The sequence below is a fragment of the Haemorhous mexicanus genome, chromosome 6, assembly GCF_027477595.1.
Source record: "Haemorhous mexicanus isolate bHaeMex1 chromosome 6, bHaeMex1.pri, whole genome shotgun sequence".
NCBI classification, from domain to species: Eukaryota; Metazoa; Chordata; class Aves; order Passeriformes; family Fringillidae; genus Haemorhous; species Haemorhous mexicanus.
The window spans coordinates 29,979,876-29,996,773 of NC_082346.1; the positions used below are offsets into that span (position 1 = coordinate 29,979,876).

The 16,898-nt window shown below is 44.0% G+C and overlaps 1 protein-coding gene across 4 annotated transcripts in view; it reads right to left on the minus strand.

The window, feature by feature from the left end:
* The window catches only part of RGS6 (regulator of G protein signaling 6), a 257,356-nt gene that overhangs the window by 11,707 nt on the left and 228,751 nt on the right, over window positions 1–16,898 (minus strand). For 3 of the 4 annotated variants that reach the window (XM_059849629.1, XM_059849626.1, XM_059849627.1), the window contains 2 exons: window positions 15,769–15,858; window positions 8,005–8,058 (listed from right to left, as the gene is read on the minus strand). In XM_059849629.1, the coding sequence (XP_059705612.1) occupies window positions 8,005–8,058; window positions 15,769–15,858 (144 nt within the window). The remainder of the gene's footprint in view (window positions 1–8,004; window positions 8,059–15,768; window positions 15,859–16,898) is intronic. The other variant, XM_059849628.1, reaches the window with a different exon arrangement.

A 16,898-nucleotide genomic window follows, 5' to 3' on the forward strand; every position in this document is an offset into this window, starting at 1 on the left:
AGGGGCAAAAGGAAGCTGCCATCCTGTGCCAACAGCACTACACAGCAGTGCTTTTAGGAAGTGAAGGATAACTCATCAACCAGAAACAATGAATACTTACCCCTTAAAGGAGCCCCTGTATCTAGAGCAGACTGTGCAGCGTACAGGTGACACACGCAACTTACCCCCAGCCAAACCAGGTAAGGTACCATGACAATATCCAGAGCAGGCGTGGTACATCCCTGCCTGCAGCGGCAGGCCATGCATGCAGCCCTCTGCAGCCTCAGCTGTGCACTCTGGCTGGCTCTCACACCAAGGGAACAATCACAGGGCAGGGTGCAAACATGGGCTGCAGCCCCTTTGCGCTTTGGGCACATTCCAATGCTTCCCACCATCTCAGTAATGCAAGTTCCTTTTCTCAGCACAAGCCAGTGTAATGATTGCAGTAGTCAAGTGAGCACATTTTCTTTTAAAGCAAAATACCTTCAAAAGATAAAATAACCCTTTTCCCAGATATCTTTTCTTGAAGACAAATCTAAACCACTTTGGAATCCACTCCTGTATCCCTTTCCTTCTTGCTGTCTATTCTGATAGCCGCTTCACCAGCATCTCAGTGTATCATCTTTTCATACTTTCCACTTTTTCAACCACTATTCTCTACCAATAATGGCTTAAACCTTTGTCTTTATTGGAGGTTGTGAATACTTTCCATATTCTCAAATGGTGTTGTCTATTTATGCAAGCTGGTAGGGCTGGAAAAAGTGAAAAGTGGGAGAAGTGGTAAATATATTACAGCTTTATGAGATTATCAAGGAACTAGTTAAAAAGATGACATTGGGCAGCAATTCTTTCTCCAGCCTTACACCTTCTTCACTGCTTTCATGGTTACTATTTATAATACATCACAGTGACACAGCTGTGCAAAACATCACACAGTTCACCTGAGAAAGATAAGATTCCATCAACACATTTCACATGTGTGACACCACACTCATGAATTAATAATAGGACTGAGTTTGACTCGGACTCTGATCCAACAGTACGCAAACCAAGAAGACATAAAAAAGAGCATGAGTAGCAGTGGCCAAGGGGTGAAGCTCAGGGTCAGGAAGGTGGAGAAGCAGCAGCAGGGAAAAACAAAAGTGACAACATGGAGCTGGGAGACAGCTGAGAACATTAAGGAATGAATAGCCAGGCAATCAGGGTAGAAACTAAAACTTTCACAGCTATATAATGCAAGAGAGCAGATACATATGGAACTGGAATTAAATATGCAATTGTGGATTTCTCTGGGCACTGAACTGGGATGCATTTACATCCTGAAACAAGAATTGTTCAATATAAAATTACCAAAAGATACCAGAAAACTAAAGCAAAGGAAATGTTTCTATGCTAATGTCAGTTTGCATCACTGCAAGAAGGAGGAGGGCATTTTAGGCTCCAGACAAAAAGCATCTTGGGCACTGAGCATGATAAATACATTGAATACAAGATCTCCAGTCATTCTTGTTTCTGGAAAAGTTATCCTTGCTTGAGAAACCCAGGTGGAGCACTAGCTCCACAGCCATTAAGGATGTCACATGGGACTTTGCCTACAATGCTTCTGGGTGAAAATACAAAACCACTAGACTGGTGCTGCTAACACAAGGATGACAGCAGGTCCTGCTTCCCAGCCTCTTCTTCTGCCTATGCTATGGTTAATGAAGCTGGGCCAGTCTGTCGATGGCAGACTGGCCCAGTTGTTAACCTGTGCCTGGGAACTGAGATGATCTTCAATTTTCATTGATGTGCTGTACAAAATGTTCCATCCAAAATGTCCAGAATTCTTTGAAGAAGGGTCATTTGAAAACCCTTATTCTTACATCCTTAATCTACAGTCTACTTCCCACACAGCTTGAACACAGACCATCTCATCCTTCACCTTATTTTCTTTCAACACTGCATTGAATTTACACAAGAGATTCTTTGCCTTCTTCAGGTAAAGACCTTTTCCAGTCCAGGAACATTACGCGTAACAGTGTCCCACACCCGTCAGCTCAGCCAGAATTTGTAAAAATTCTGCCTAAAGAATAGATCATTGCTATGATCACTCTCTTGTTCTTTAAAGCACAAAGACTGAGAACTCTTATCCTCTAAAAAGTCATTCATGTGGGTGTGCCTTTTTTCTTAAAGAAATATCAGTTGGGAATAAAATCCAGAGGTCTCGGCACTGAGTCACCACCTGGACACTGAGTCAGAAATTTTAACACCTGTTTTCTTCCAGGGAAAATTCCTTCCCTGGAATATAGCCATTTTAGGATTCAAGTTTGGGTATGATGGCCCAGGCTTATCTAAGTTACCTGCTGAGGCTGTTATCCATAGGTTTAATCCCTGTTATTGCTGAAGCACCCATTGCTGCTTTCAGAGATAATGCTCAAGATGCAACAAAGGACCCCCCTCCTATTTCCTCCTTCATTAAATGCAAATGGCTACCAGCACAAGTTAGGCAGAGACTTGGTGGCTTCCTTTGTGAGACAAAAAGCAGAAGTAGTTCCCCTAAATGTCCTCATTAAAATATATTTTCCTTCTACACTTGGCCCTGAAGGATCATCTCAGCTTATGAGAACTAAGCTTCTGTCTATCTGATTATTAAATAATTTCTAAAGCAGATGGGAAACTACAGTGGTTTAAGCAGCTAGGCTGAGGCTGCAGGGCTAAAAATAGTATAGCAGGCTCCTTTTAATTAGTAAGATGATGAAATATGACAGAAGAGAGAGATGTAGATATATGGATTTGTGTGTATGTGTGTCTTTAAAATTAAGTTATTACCTCAATACTAGATATTATTTATAACATATATGATACATGGTGTCTGATTTTTATGATGCCATTTATCTTCACTTGGGAGAGAAGACGGGCTAACTCTGCTTTCATAATGTCAATCCTTGTTGTATTCAAAAGGAAAATTGTAATAAGATAAACCTGCCACCATGTGCAGCGCCATCCTTTTTGAAATGAGATGGATTTGTAAGTGCTCCCAAGCAATAGACTGTCAGCTCTGCAGCTCCGGGATATCAACCATTCCCTAGGGCATTCTGGAGCGCGTGAAGAGCCAGCCTAGCTTTATATCTGTGATTCCAGAGCATGGGAGCCTGACATAGGGCCAAAGGGGCCAGGTACTGTGATGTTTATGCTACCACTGTGCTGCCTATGTATTTTTGAGGACTCTTCAAAACCTGAAGAGAGGAGAAATGACATCTGCCACCCCTCTGCTCCAGCATGCTGGGCAGCATGTGCCCTGTAGTGTTCTGCTGCTCCACCATGCATGCTCCACCACCTTTGATGCTCACCAGATGACTGATGACCATGTTTGGTCCTGGGACCACAAAGCTGCCATGAAACCATGAAACACATGGACATCACAGCTTCAGACTTCTGTTAGGTAAGTTGAGGAGGCTGAGGGTGCCTGGCTAGTTGGGGGCTGGATCAGACAGATATTCCCTCGCTCCAAGGGGAATCCAGACAGGCACTGCAAACTATGACCTTTGGTACAGAAGGATCTGACCACAGTGGGCACAACCCCCTTTTGGCTACTGCACTAAGGTGTCAGCAGATACTTTGTAAGGACATGGAAGTAAAAGGTGAACCATCACCACAGTGAAAATTGCCCTGTCAAAATCTTGCTCCTAGTGTCATGCCTAATGTGGACCAGATCGCACGTGGCTTTCAGAAAGATTTGGTGCAAAAACTCAGTGCATTCATTAGTCATGAGATGCCTTCTGTTGGTCAAAAGTATTGAGCCAAGGAAGACAAGACAGTGGGTCTTGAAGGAGCTGAAGACTGGTATTAAAAAAATCATGTAAAGCCCTGTTCTTTCTTATTCCCTATTGATCCATGTGAAGGTGGAAAGCCTCTGGTTGCCTAGCAGAACTTCATGGTGTCTTGCTAAAGTATGTCAAATGGTCTGGAGCTAATCCCTGACTCCTGAGTTATGACTGAAATAAGCAGGAGCCCTGTGGGTAAAACAGCTTCCACTTGCTCCAAATCTGTGCTCCCAAAACCAGGTGTACAGCTTTCCACCCAGTGCAGGAGACCAGTTTGAGAGCACTGTAAGATTTTTCACAGATGGGGCTTAACTCAAGTAAGAGACAAAAAGCCTGCAATACTCTTTGCAGTTTGTCAACACAAAACTTTACTGTTTCTCTTTTGTTTCTCTTTCTGAAGTGTTGCATTTTTTCCTGTCTTTGTCAATCAAGAGATGGTGAGACCCAAGAAACCAGAAAAGGCAAGCTTAGAAAGTCTGATTTTTTTCACTCAGGTGAAGACTCCCTGTCTAAGATGCTGGACATGTTTGGTCTTCTGGCTACAAGTCAACTTTCTCGGATATGGGAAGGAACACTGTAAGTACAGTATTTTCAGCAAGGAAAGGATCATGAACCTCTACCTCCATGCTCCTGCTCTGGCTCCATGCCACCTGCAGTGTTCCCCAAAGCTTCCCATATTTTAGTACAATGACATAAAAGGAAGGGCTCTAGAAGAAAGGGGGTCCAAGAGAGCTAGTCAATATTCAAGCATCACTTTTTCTAAGCTCAAGACCAGGGTATCGCCATGAGCAAGAAAGCAAGCAAAGAGGGCAGGAGACCCTTTTGGATGAGCAGGGAGCTTCTAATAAATCTAAAACAGATTCTGGGATGTGGAAAAAGGAACTGGCTGCGTGGGAGGACTGAAGGAACAGTCAGAGTATGTGGGGATGTGACAAAGAAGGCGAAAGCCTATTGGGAATTAAGTCTGGCAAGGGATATGAAGGACAATAAGAAGGGTTTCTAAAGTACATAGCAGCAAAAGGAAAATTTGGGAAAATGTAGGGCTGCTGCTGAATCAGATGCATGTCCTGGTGACAGAAGACACAGAGAAGGCCTAGTTACTGAATGTCTCAGTTTTTAGTGCTGAAGTTGGGAATCCCAGACTTTGGAAATAAGAGAGGAAGGGTGGAGAAAGGGAGACTTCTCCTTGGACATAGAGGGCTGGGTTAGAGATTGACTTGGCAGACTTATGTCCCATAAACTTCTTTACATTAAGTGTATCAGAGCACTGAAACAGGCTGCCCAAGGAGGCCATGGAGTCTCCCTCTGGAGACAGTCCAAATCCACCTGGACACATGCCTGTGTAACTTGCTCTAGGTGACCCTGCCTTAGCAGGAGAATTGGACTAGGTGATCCTCCAGAGGTCCCTTCCAACTGTAACTATTCTTTGATTCTGTGATTTCCTAAAATGCTGGGTCACATGCTATAGCCAAATCTGAAAATTTTCCCAGGGGTCTACTGGCCCTCCCAATGCCAGGCAGAGAAGCACAGTCTGGAGGTGGCCCAGATCCACAGGCAATTAATAGCTCAGGCAATCTGGGAGACAATTTCACTTCAATTATGGCTTCTTAAGGCAAATAAACTTTTAGCCCTTACTGGTTTTGAGATTTCTCTTACAGCCATCACTGGAAATGTGACTTCATATTAATCTGCTTGCAAAATAGGCTCAGTGCTCCTCCCTTGAAGAGAGACAAACTGGGGGTCTGTTCCAGCCAAACCTTAAGTATACTCTTAACTTCATCACGCCTGTGCAGGGCCAACTTGAATATGTGATCCTGTAATGAGCAATCACAAAGCACAGTGGAGCTCTGGAAGTATGGACTGCTGAACTACTCCACTCCTACACAGTCAGGGAACTGCAGTGCATATTGGAGAACTAGAACATCCAGAATTAACTTCATCTTAATTCAGTCCCCTGAGTATGCCATAAAGTTCTCACTGGTAATACTGTCCTCTGAGGACATTATGACATCTCAACATAGTGACTATTTTCTCGTCTGATGGCAATGACAAACTGCCATAATGCAAAGTATAAAAAATTCAGACTCTTCCTAGTTCTGGTAATTACCATGCCATCAGAAGATGAGATTTTATATCTGTATTAAGAGAAATGAAAAAAAATATTTACAGCATGCTAGCCAGCAAGACAAAAATGAACTAAAGTGCCGACCAATCTACTACAATTTTCTTTACAGCTACTTACATTCTAATCATAGCATCCCAAACTTAGCTTGTCAAGTTACCCTTCAAATCAAATGCAAGAGAAAAATCCATCCTTGGCTGTGCAACTATAAACCCAGCCAGTCTAGTAAAGTGAGAGTTACTCTTCCACGTACTTGGCAAATCTGGGAGTAGAATTTACTCCTCAATGTAAATATTTCTGCATAGTTTGTTTTAAAAAAAAAATTTAAAAATCTATCCTACTCCTCTCCCTGGCAGACTCTTAGAAAGTAGTAAATATGCAGATGGGCATAGTGATATATTTTGTATCAACATATTTTAAATGTGTGCATATGCATTAGCTATATAAATACATTCCCCAGGAAGTCTGCCAGTGGATGTACTACAAAGCCTTGTATGTTACATTTGGGTTTGCTTGTGCAGTAGCACAGCAGAGTCAGGAAGAACTGCTCTCGGCTTATTTGCTCTACAGCAGCTCACACTTACCTGCATAGCTTCCTGTTTCTCTCAGGATTTTCAAAGGTGCTATATTTACATGCCCTGTGTGTGTATGCAGTGTACATATAAATATATATACATATATATACACACACACACAGATGCAAGAATGTCAGAGACTCATAGAATGCTTTGGGTGGGAACCTTAAAGATCACGTAGTTCCAACCTCCTCGTCACAGGCAGGGATACTGTTTATTAGACTAGTTTGCTCAGAGCTGTCCTTGAACACCTCCTGGGATGGAACATCTGCAGGTTCTCTGGGTAGCCTATTCCAGTGCCTTACCATCATCACAGTAAAGATTTTTTCCTAACATCCAATCTAAACCGATTCTGTTTTAGTTTGAGTTCATTCACCCTTGTCCAGTCATAATGTGCTCTTGTAAAAAGTCCCTCTCGTCTTTCTTGTAGGTTCCTTTAAAGTACTGGGTGGCCATAACTAAATAACCCCAAGGTCTTCACTTTTCAGACTGAACAAATCCAATCTTCTCAACCTTTCCTTGTAGAAGAGGTACTCTATTCCTCTAATCAACTTTGTGGTCCTCCTCTGGATTCAGTTGATATCTTTCCCGTCCTGGGGACTCCAGAGCTGGATGCAATGCTCCAGGTGAGGCTCTCACAAGAGCAGAGTAGATGGGCAGAATCCCCTTTCACAACCTGTTGGTCACGCTGCTTTTGATGCAGCTCAAAACACAACCTGTCCTGCCCAGTGTCCCTGCTACTCCAATCCACTTGCAGTATCTGCCTCTGGTCCTGCTCCCTCTCCCTGCTTCTCCTGCTCTGTAGAAAAATTGCTGCACAGACAGATTCCTGAATGCAAGCGGGGCAAGCAGGCCTTGCCCAAGCTCTGGACAGCCTGGCTGGAAGTTGGAGACTAATAAAGGACAAAGAGGGAGGACATCTGCCCGCTGCCCTTGAGGTCCCGCTGTCCCCTTGTCTAAAAGATTTAACAGTGTCAACAGTGTCATGTTTCTTGCTGTGACTGGGCTCCTTTTCCGGTATCAGTATCACGAATGAGGCAAAGGGTATCGCACATCACTCTTTACATGAGCACTGACAGATGGGGGCAACGGAGGAAGTGGCTGCAGTGCTGTGGGTGGATATGTATGTGGGGTATCATTATCCATGCACTACGGAACAGTACAGGTACTGTTGCAATGGAGCTATGAGAACCATGCTCTTCTACTTCATTGTGCAAGGAAAAGCCACAACTAATACTGTAGTGGGAATGCAGCAAAACGGCAACTTTGTATTTAATTCTAGACAAAAAAATCAATTTGCTTTTGCAATGATGATAAGCTAGAATGAGCATTATGCCATTTCTCCCCCCACCCCCAGCCCCTTCTTTAGAGCTACTATTTAGATGAGCTACGGTGTTGAGAGAGAAGCTGCAAAGATGCTAGCTGCAAAAATAAAAGGATGAAATAAAAAGTCAAGCATCCACATCTCCCCCCGCTGAAAATGAAGTTCTGAGGAAAGGGAGGAGGGAAAAGAAAAGGAACTTACCACGCTGCGAGTGAACTTTTCTAGAGAAGTTCTACGACCTTGCTCATTCTCTGGCTTAACAGGGAACGAAGTAGGGAGATAAAAATACAGAAAAAAACCCTTCAGCTTAAATGCAGTCTTTTAAAACAGCAGCAAAATATAAGGAAGCAGCAAGAAGAAAAAGTTGTAAAAAAATGTAAAAAGCAGAAATCAATGTTTGCAACAGCAAACATAAGAAATCAAAACGCCTTAAAGAATAAGAGACATCACTACTTGTACTCGCAGAGAATGTCTCTTTTCCCCTGTGAGTTTTTTGAATGGTCCATATATGTCTGTGCATTGCTGTGTCTTACAGCTGTTGGTATTGATTTCTTGTTCACTGAATTTTCCTTCTGTTACTCTTCAAGCTGGGATGCCTGATTCTGGTTAACACCTGCCAAACAGCTATCAGAGGCTCCCATCTTCTTGTGTAGAGAGATGAAAAAAACACAGTAGCTTTCACAGTATTAAAAAGCAATGTCTGAGTGGACACAGCACTGGAAGAAAACCACCACTGCACTCACTGCCAGTGAACCTGCACTCATCTATTTATCCAAAGAGTAGAGGCATATTTCTAGTAAGTCAACACAAGACAGCATATGCATGTCTTCATAAGACAACGGAAAGATACAGACCAGTTCAGGGCACTGCTATTTTTGTACCTGGAGTACAGGACTATTCATATGCAAGAAGACATTCAATTGCACTGTGAGAAAACAAGTGTGTGCATCATGGCTTTATTAACATATCCCTGAGAAGGTTGCTCACTGCAGCGCTTCGTTCATTTGGCACAAGGGAGATCTAATCGCCACTAACAAGGAAGAACTAAATAATTTATTGGCATGTTTGCTGGAATATCTAAGAGAGAAAAATAGTTACAGAGAAGAGAAGAAACTCAATGCTACAAAAGAAAGCTCACTGCAGTCAGCTGTGGGCACTGCAGATTTCCAGGAGAGACACTTATTTTAATGTGGTGAGCCAGCAAAATGGGGGTGGTAAGATGGAAATAAAACTGCCATGAAGGGAGTAAGGAGCCACATGTAAGGGAAAACCACAGTAATGATGGTGCATCACAATGCAATGGAAACAAGCACTGCACTGGAGAGGCACCTACCTGACATACCATCTGCCACAAATTCAGCTGTAGTAACAATCCCCAGGGCAAAGGACCAGTGCAAAAATCAGATAGAGAAGACATAAAGAAGCCAAAACCATACCAGATAAATTGGATGAGAAGTTGTGTAGCTGAGTCCAGGCAAAGCCTTTTGATTCTTCTGCATGTTTATCACAGCTTTCAGTGTTCTCTGATGTCTATAAGGTTAGTCTTAAACATCTCATGGAGAAATGGGGCAGATCGTCCCTGCTGTACCACCAAATATGAGACCAAAGCATAAGGCCCTTTTAAGACAAGCAATATTCTTTATGCAGAAATAAAAAACAAGCAACCTCCACACTTATAACCAATTGAGGAAGTCACAGAATAAGTTCTGATGTCCCAAAGTGCTATCAAAAGTGAAAGCCAGAGGCACGTTATTTTAGCCCATACAGAGGATCAGAGCAAGTACCAAGGAATAAAGGAATCTTCCTGGCTAGCAGGAAGGCAGTGATGAACCCAGTCCAATGGTCCTCAAAGGAGTCTTTAACATGCACGAATCCAAGGGTTAATTGCCTCTCCTTGCATGGGAGAGGAGAGAAAAGGCAAAAGAAACATCAGCCTCACTCTTTGGCTGAGAATTAGAGCCATACAAGTGCTCAGAGCATCACAGATTCCCTCTTGGAAGTAGCCTCAGTGGTGTCCCTACACCCCAAGACAGCAGAGATGATAGAGAGGAGCTGTATTCCTGCCACTTTGGCTAGACATGTCAAGGTGAGCAGGACTGAGGAGAGCAGTGCACAGCTGGGCACTGGGCCTCTACGCTGGTCTCCTGCAGGGGTGGTAAGACCCACCAGCAGCCAAGTTAAAGACACAATTTCAGGAGAAGAAATACCTGAACAAAAGACTGAGTGTTCTGCAAGGCTCCTTAGGGGAGCAAGGCACTTGGGGTCTGCAGCATGATATTGCTGCAGGCTGGAAATCAGTGTCTGACCTAACTGCATTTTGAAGTGGAGCTTTGATGTGCACTGGGGTCAAAGGACAGTGAGCTGCTATACAGGCCCACAATGCACCCCTGCACTCACTGTCAAAATTTAGTATATCTGTTTTTTCTACCAGCAAGGTGATGCATCTTCCCACCCAGCAGAAAGGCAGAATGGAGGTCTTCAAAGATGATGAGCACCTTGTTGAGGTGCTGAGAGCTTGTCTGGTGCAGGGGTCCCCACACAAGTCTGTTTGCTGCCTACCTGAGGACGTGTGGGGAAGCAGCACACAGAGCACCGACAGCATCTCACAGAAGCGCCTTGCAAAGCACAGTCTGCAGTCACTCTGCACATTTGGCATGGCAGTGGCAGGCTGGGACCAGCTGGGTGTGGAAAGCTCATCCCCATAGCATCCAGCTCTGAGTCAAAGCATGACATTTTCTAGTGAAATAAAAAGCAGCTGAGGCAGGCTGGCTGCAGAGTGATGAGCTGGCTTGAGCAGTTTGAATGTCCGTGGGTGGGGGTGCTGGCTGTTCAGCTCGCTGGCTCTTCCTGTCTGCTTGCCCGTGTGGCTGGCTGCCTGCCGTGCAGGGAATGCCTGCCCACAGCTCTGCAGCACGGGGCTGAGCTGGAGAGGCTGCCTTGCACACCAGATGAAGGAAATTTAAAAATAACAAAGTGCAAAAAAGAAAAAAATAATTGAAAGACTGAATCACACCTATCCCAGTCCTGGGAACAGACCTGGGGTGTGGACCCTAGCGCCACTGCCTGCTGCAGCAGCCACAGCGGCCTTTACACATAGACTGTGTGTGCAAAGGGCAAAGGCAGACAAACACATGTGTATGCCAGGTCATGCAGTCCTCCCAGGTGCAAAAAATGCAATCTTTGCCAGTAAATACACCAACAGACTCCACCAGCTAATGACAAAGGATATATGCATTTGGATAAAATATGAAACAACCATCAGATGAAAACCTCTCAGCCAGGCAGACAACAGAAAAATAGAGCTCACACATAGAAGCCATTCACTAATTATTGACTAGCTTCTCCGAATTTTCCTGGTTTTAAAAATTATTTACCCAGCCATCCAAACTTTAAGTTCCTTTGTGTAGATTCTGCTTGCATGGAAATTAAGTAGAAGAAATCTTAAGAAAAACAGCTGACACCAACTATTAAAAGTACTTATGAGAAAATCGCTCAGCATCTTTATAACATTCAAGACAAGTCCTGCCACTGAATCAAACTGGCCATGTGTGCCCTGATGGGACTGAGAAGGAGGCATAATCTGCAACAGGAACCTTCCTGGGCAATACAGAGCAGCTGGTAACAGTGGGTATGGTTAAAAGCAATGCTTCAAAAGGTGTGTGCTAGAAATGGAGCCTGCTCCTCATGGCATGAAGCTCCTAAGTATCCCCTTGCTGACACTTTTTGCCAGGGATCTGAAAAGGGCTAGGGAAATACATATAGAAACTCAGTCTTCTGAACATAAGGTCTACAAAATTCTCTACCTCCCTCCCTCCATGGATTTATTTTGTTGGCTATTGAATTCTTTTTTTTTTTTTTTTTTTTTTTTTTTTTGGTATGAGACTTTGGGGTTTGAAGAGGGGTTTATTTTGAATTTGATGAAAAATAATGTGTTCTGGAGGGAATGGAATCAGATAAAAATAAAGGATAATAATATCCCTGACCCTGGGTTCAGAAAAGGCCAGCAGCAGATCCTGGGCTTCTCAGGTGGTTACATCTAAGTGAGAAAGCAAAGGGCATGTACAGTGCTACCAAGTGGCCAGAGTATTTTGCATACATTGTGTGTTTATTTGAATAGGATCACAATGGTGAATTCACACTTCCCTGAAGCAACTGGAGAGCAAAACAATGCTCTAAACCAAGAAAATACCAACCTGCTCTTCCCTCAGTGCTGCAGGGCTCACTCCCATGGCTTCACAGCCTGTCTGCACTACAGCTGTGGCTGTCTTTCCAGGATGCTTCCCTGCCTATGGGCAGGGCTGGATGGCAGGAAGCCACCCCATCCCAAGCTGACATGAACACCAGCCCTGTGACAGTTCAGCTGCCGCTTCAGTAATGCAGAGATGCCAACCAATGTCATTGTTTCACCTTTATAGTGAGTAATGGAAAGTACCTCGAGGTCTTTTCTGTTCCTTTCACTCCCTTCTCTGCAAAAATAACTAGCAGAGCACATGTCTGGCTGCTTCTTCACCATTAACAAAAGTTCCTGTGCACTCACATCCCCTTCCATGGTGAACTATCTAATCTACAATGCTCTTTCCCCAAGGAATAAACCCCTGCTCTGCAGCCAAGTCACCCTGCCAAAATGCCTCCTTGCCTTGACTGAGGAGGTTTGTCACAGCACTTGTCCTGACAGGTGGATCACTGCTATCTAAGGACATCCAGCCACTATTTTGGCTACTGTGGAGAAGGGCTGGAGGGCAATGCAGTGGTGATTACCTGCTGTAAGTACCCTGCAGCAAGGTGCATATCAGCAGAAACACGAGCAGGTCAGTGCTTGACTCTGCGTAGCACCAGCGGGGCGTGTTGCATAGATACACAAATAAAATGCAGTGAGTTGCTCAGGGATCTCAGCACATCCAGCCCTTCACTGCTGAGCCAGACACCTTCAGCAGATCCATGATTTCTACCTGCTGCAGAGAGGGGGCTGGGAATGGAGACCCAGAGCTCCAGTTGGGCTGGGCATATGGCCATTCCTCCTGAGGATAGGGCTGTGCTCTCATCTCTCCTCCAGCCTGGCAGGGAGGAGGCCTTCTGTTCAAGGCAGAACGCTACACCCAGTTTTTCCCCTCTGCAGCTCACTGCTTCTAATCAAACCCTTGCTGGAGGCCAACCTCATGTTCCCTGCTGAGCACCATGAATCTGCAGGATTCAGGCCAGTAATACTGTGGTTACTTGCAATAATGACAGTGGGAAGAACGGAGAAAAAACATCTAAAACAGATTAACAAAATATGTATGTCTGGACTGTACACAGCCTATGTCTGCTGTCTTGCATCAGTTAGTGGTGTGAACAATATGTTCCCCTCATAATTCTGTCATTGTATCTCAATCCCAACCCAGAAGTTCTTCTCTCTCCATTACTGTACTCCCAGAGCAGGCAGGGAAAGCTCTCACATCTGTGGTTATTGTATGGTGCATAAGAAAGTAACTCTTCAAACTTACATTATTTTACAAATACCAGAAATGTGAAATATGTTTTGAAGCACTAATCAAGCTTTGGCATCTCTCTGCTGAGCAGGTCACTATTATTATTGCCCTTTGAAAAAGAGGAGGATACACAGGGTGAATTTTTTTTCCCAAAGCTCACACACAAAATTAAGTGGGGTAACCAGGGAAAGCATACAGATTTTTTGGTTCCCAGTTTTTTGCTCTAGCCACACAGTCTACCTTTCCCTTTTGCCTGCCCTCTCAGTTTGCCAGTGCTGGAGGGCAAAAGATCCCAAATGACAGAAACTTATCCACAAAACATTAATGTGGAAACCTGAAGCCATAGCTCATTTGCTTAGTGCAGGCAACTCTTTTTACCCCACGTCCATCATGCTGTGCTTCTGACAGAACTTATTTTCAGTAATGAAAGTAAGCTATGTCATATCAGTGTGGTATACAAGCCATGTGAGGATAATGACTTTGGGAAAAGACAGGCCTCAGAGAGATGTACTCATCACAACTTAAAGAACTGCAGTGAATTTCTATTTACATCAGTATATCCAGGACTTTGCAGGCTCTAAAACAAATTCCCCATCCATGCAGGCTCTGATGTGTCACTGGGTTCCTCTTTTCATTCCCTTGCTTTCTAGCTATTTAGAGGAATTTTAAAAGGCCGCCTCTCAAAGCTGCACCAAACGTCCTAAAGATAGGACCATGTAGCTCAGCGTACAGAAGTGTCAAGTTCTTTCTATCATCATCTCTGTGCCTACTGTTTCCAAAACATTCACTTGCCCAGTACAGTGTAATGTGGTTGCAAAGGGCTTTACAGACTCTGGAGTAACACCAACTCCCCTCCTGCATCATATGCAGCTGATGAACAGTGCATCTGCACTGATCTACTCCTGCCTTTTTTGTGCCTTCATATGTTTACTTGTGCACCCACAGCTCTTTCTAAAAGAAACTTGATTCTTACTTTCACGGTTGCGTTAACATGACACCAAAACCTGCTCCTGCGGCAGTTTGCAGGGGGATGAGGATGTCATGCTGACACATCCAGGGCTTGATCTGACAGCAAACAAGGATTGCAAAAAAATAAACCTTCGGTTTGAATGGGCTTGGCTGGGAGGAGAAAGCTCTCCTGGCTTTCAAGCACATGAACCCTCATGTGTTCAATAGAGACTGGGGTGTAGGGGGGTCATGAGCTGCTGGGGGTAGGAAGATGGCAAAGGCCTTTATAATTTATACCATCAGATGACTTTGCCTCACACCTCCTTCATTTCCCGGTCTCTGAGCTAAGTCAGGTCTAACCCTTCTAAATGTAAGCAGCACTGGTTTATGCTGTCTCAGACCAGACATTTTGAAACAGAAGGCTGACTGCTGCCCTCCACTACCTTTTGCTAATCCACCTGCCAGTAGTCTCAGGCACAGCAGACAGAGGGGCTTGTCTCCTTTTGTCACCATATGCATGCTTTTAGGGCACACAATGACAATCAGGACAAAAATACCACTGGGATTTCATTGTATTGCGCCGATGCAATGTAATTTGGCAGCACACAGAGAATGCAGCAGAAAAACAGCAGGGAAGATGGTGATGGGAAACCATACACTCAGGCTGCAGGAGTCAGGAGTCAGTTTATGTGCAGTCCTGGGAGCCAAATGCAAGTGGGACATACACACATGTACATGGCATGCCCATGCACACAGACAGACATGTAGAGCTATGGGAATTAATCAGGAGTTGCAGGAAGCATTTGAGCACAGCCACAAACAGAGAAATCAGTAGCTTATCTCCTAGACCCCTTAGAAAGAGGGGACTTGAGGACAGGAGTTCTAACTCTACATAACTACTCCTTTGCTACCCTGATCTGGAGGCTCCCGACAGAATCATGGTGCTGGCAGAGCTCATGCAGATATCAAAAAGGCTAAGAAGAGCTCAAACCCAGATTTCCTGTGAGACAATGTGGCTGGAATTTTTGATTACTACATGCATTGCAATTATTTCCTGTCTCTGAGGAAAAGGAAGCATCTCTGGGGAGGCAAAAGCAAGGGAAAGGAGTATGGGAATTGCTGCAGGGGGATCTACAGGTAAAGCATCCAAAGGGAATATCACATGGTGAGACTAAGGAGGTGAAAACCTTAATAGGTGAATTTTGCACCAGTAATGAACAGATTGATTCTGCTTCTCATATCACATACCATCTTTTCCATGAGAAGGAGGTAATACAATTTGTATTGCCTGCACTGAGTTTGGGAGACAGCTGTGCAAGACAAACACCTTCCCATACTACTTTTACCTCGGGTCACCATGTTTTCCCCAAAACTCCTGCTGAGGCTGTGCACATGGATGCCATGCCCCCAGTGAAGAAGATAAAAGTACTCATTCCCTTCTTAAAGGAAAAAAAAAGCAAACAATATTTTCACTTTCACACTAGCAGCAAGCAGCAGGCGAGAATCAAGACGTGCTAAGAGATGCAAGCATGTCCTTTCCAACAGATACCTTCTTCTTTGCCAGCAGTAAGTCCTGGTAAGCGTTCGAACGCAGAAAGCGCGCGTAGCTGTCACTCTTCATCAGCTTGTAAATGTGCTCCTGTGGGATAGGGGAAATGAGAGACAGAGAATTGTTATCAAACCTCATTTAGATATCACAGGAACTTAAAACATGGAGAATTGGAAGGAAGAGAGACTGATCAGAGTTCTAATTAAATCTGCTGTTATTGATTATCTGTGTTGTGGTAGAGTACACGAGGTCCATTCTGGGGCAGGACCCTGCTGTGCCTGGGGCTGTATGAACACAAAACAGGGAGACGGCCCTCACCCCAAAGGCTGGCACACATTATCCACTCATCAGGATTATTCTGCAAAGACTGAAACTCTCTGAAGTCCCCAGATTATAAGAAAGTGCCTACCCTGGAAAGAAGAAATAAATACCAGAAATTGTCTCATAGATTAGGTTTCATTTTGCCAGCTACAGATACTTGAACAATCACTCAGCACTCTTTCTGTTCTTGGAGGGGAACTGATACTTGCACACATTTTATCTCAACTTTAGACATGCACTCAAGTAAGCCAACATGTTAATGTCCTGAAAAAGCCCATATCTGTAGTGACTATGCAGGTGACTAGCTCTGATGTGGATGGCTACATCCTATGTATAAAGTTTCATTGGATGAGTCTCTCTCTTAGGGACTTCTCTTAAGTCAAACGCTGTTACCAGTTTGTTCTGTGAGCACTTACTGTGTGCATCTTCAAATTTTAAAAGAGGCATTTCATTGCAGCAGAACTCAACACATACCCTTTTCTAATTTCCTTGCTAAGCTTTACTTTCCTGCTGAGAATCCCTCAACACAGTCAGCTTTTCTCCTAGTTATCCCTGGATTTACAAAAGATATTATCCCAAACACCAGGAAAATCAAATCAAAATACTTTGACCAAATAATGACTGAGAACACACTAAAGGGCTCAAGAGAAAAACAGGCACCTTGGACCTTTCTCTTAGACTTTGCCCAAGGAAGCACTTTTATAGAGTCAATGAGCAGTTTTATCTATAGTGAATTATATGACGTGAAATATTCTCTCCTGCCCTAAAGCCACTGTGCATGAAACTTTAGAAGAACCAAACCAGACAGA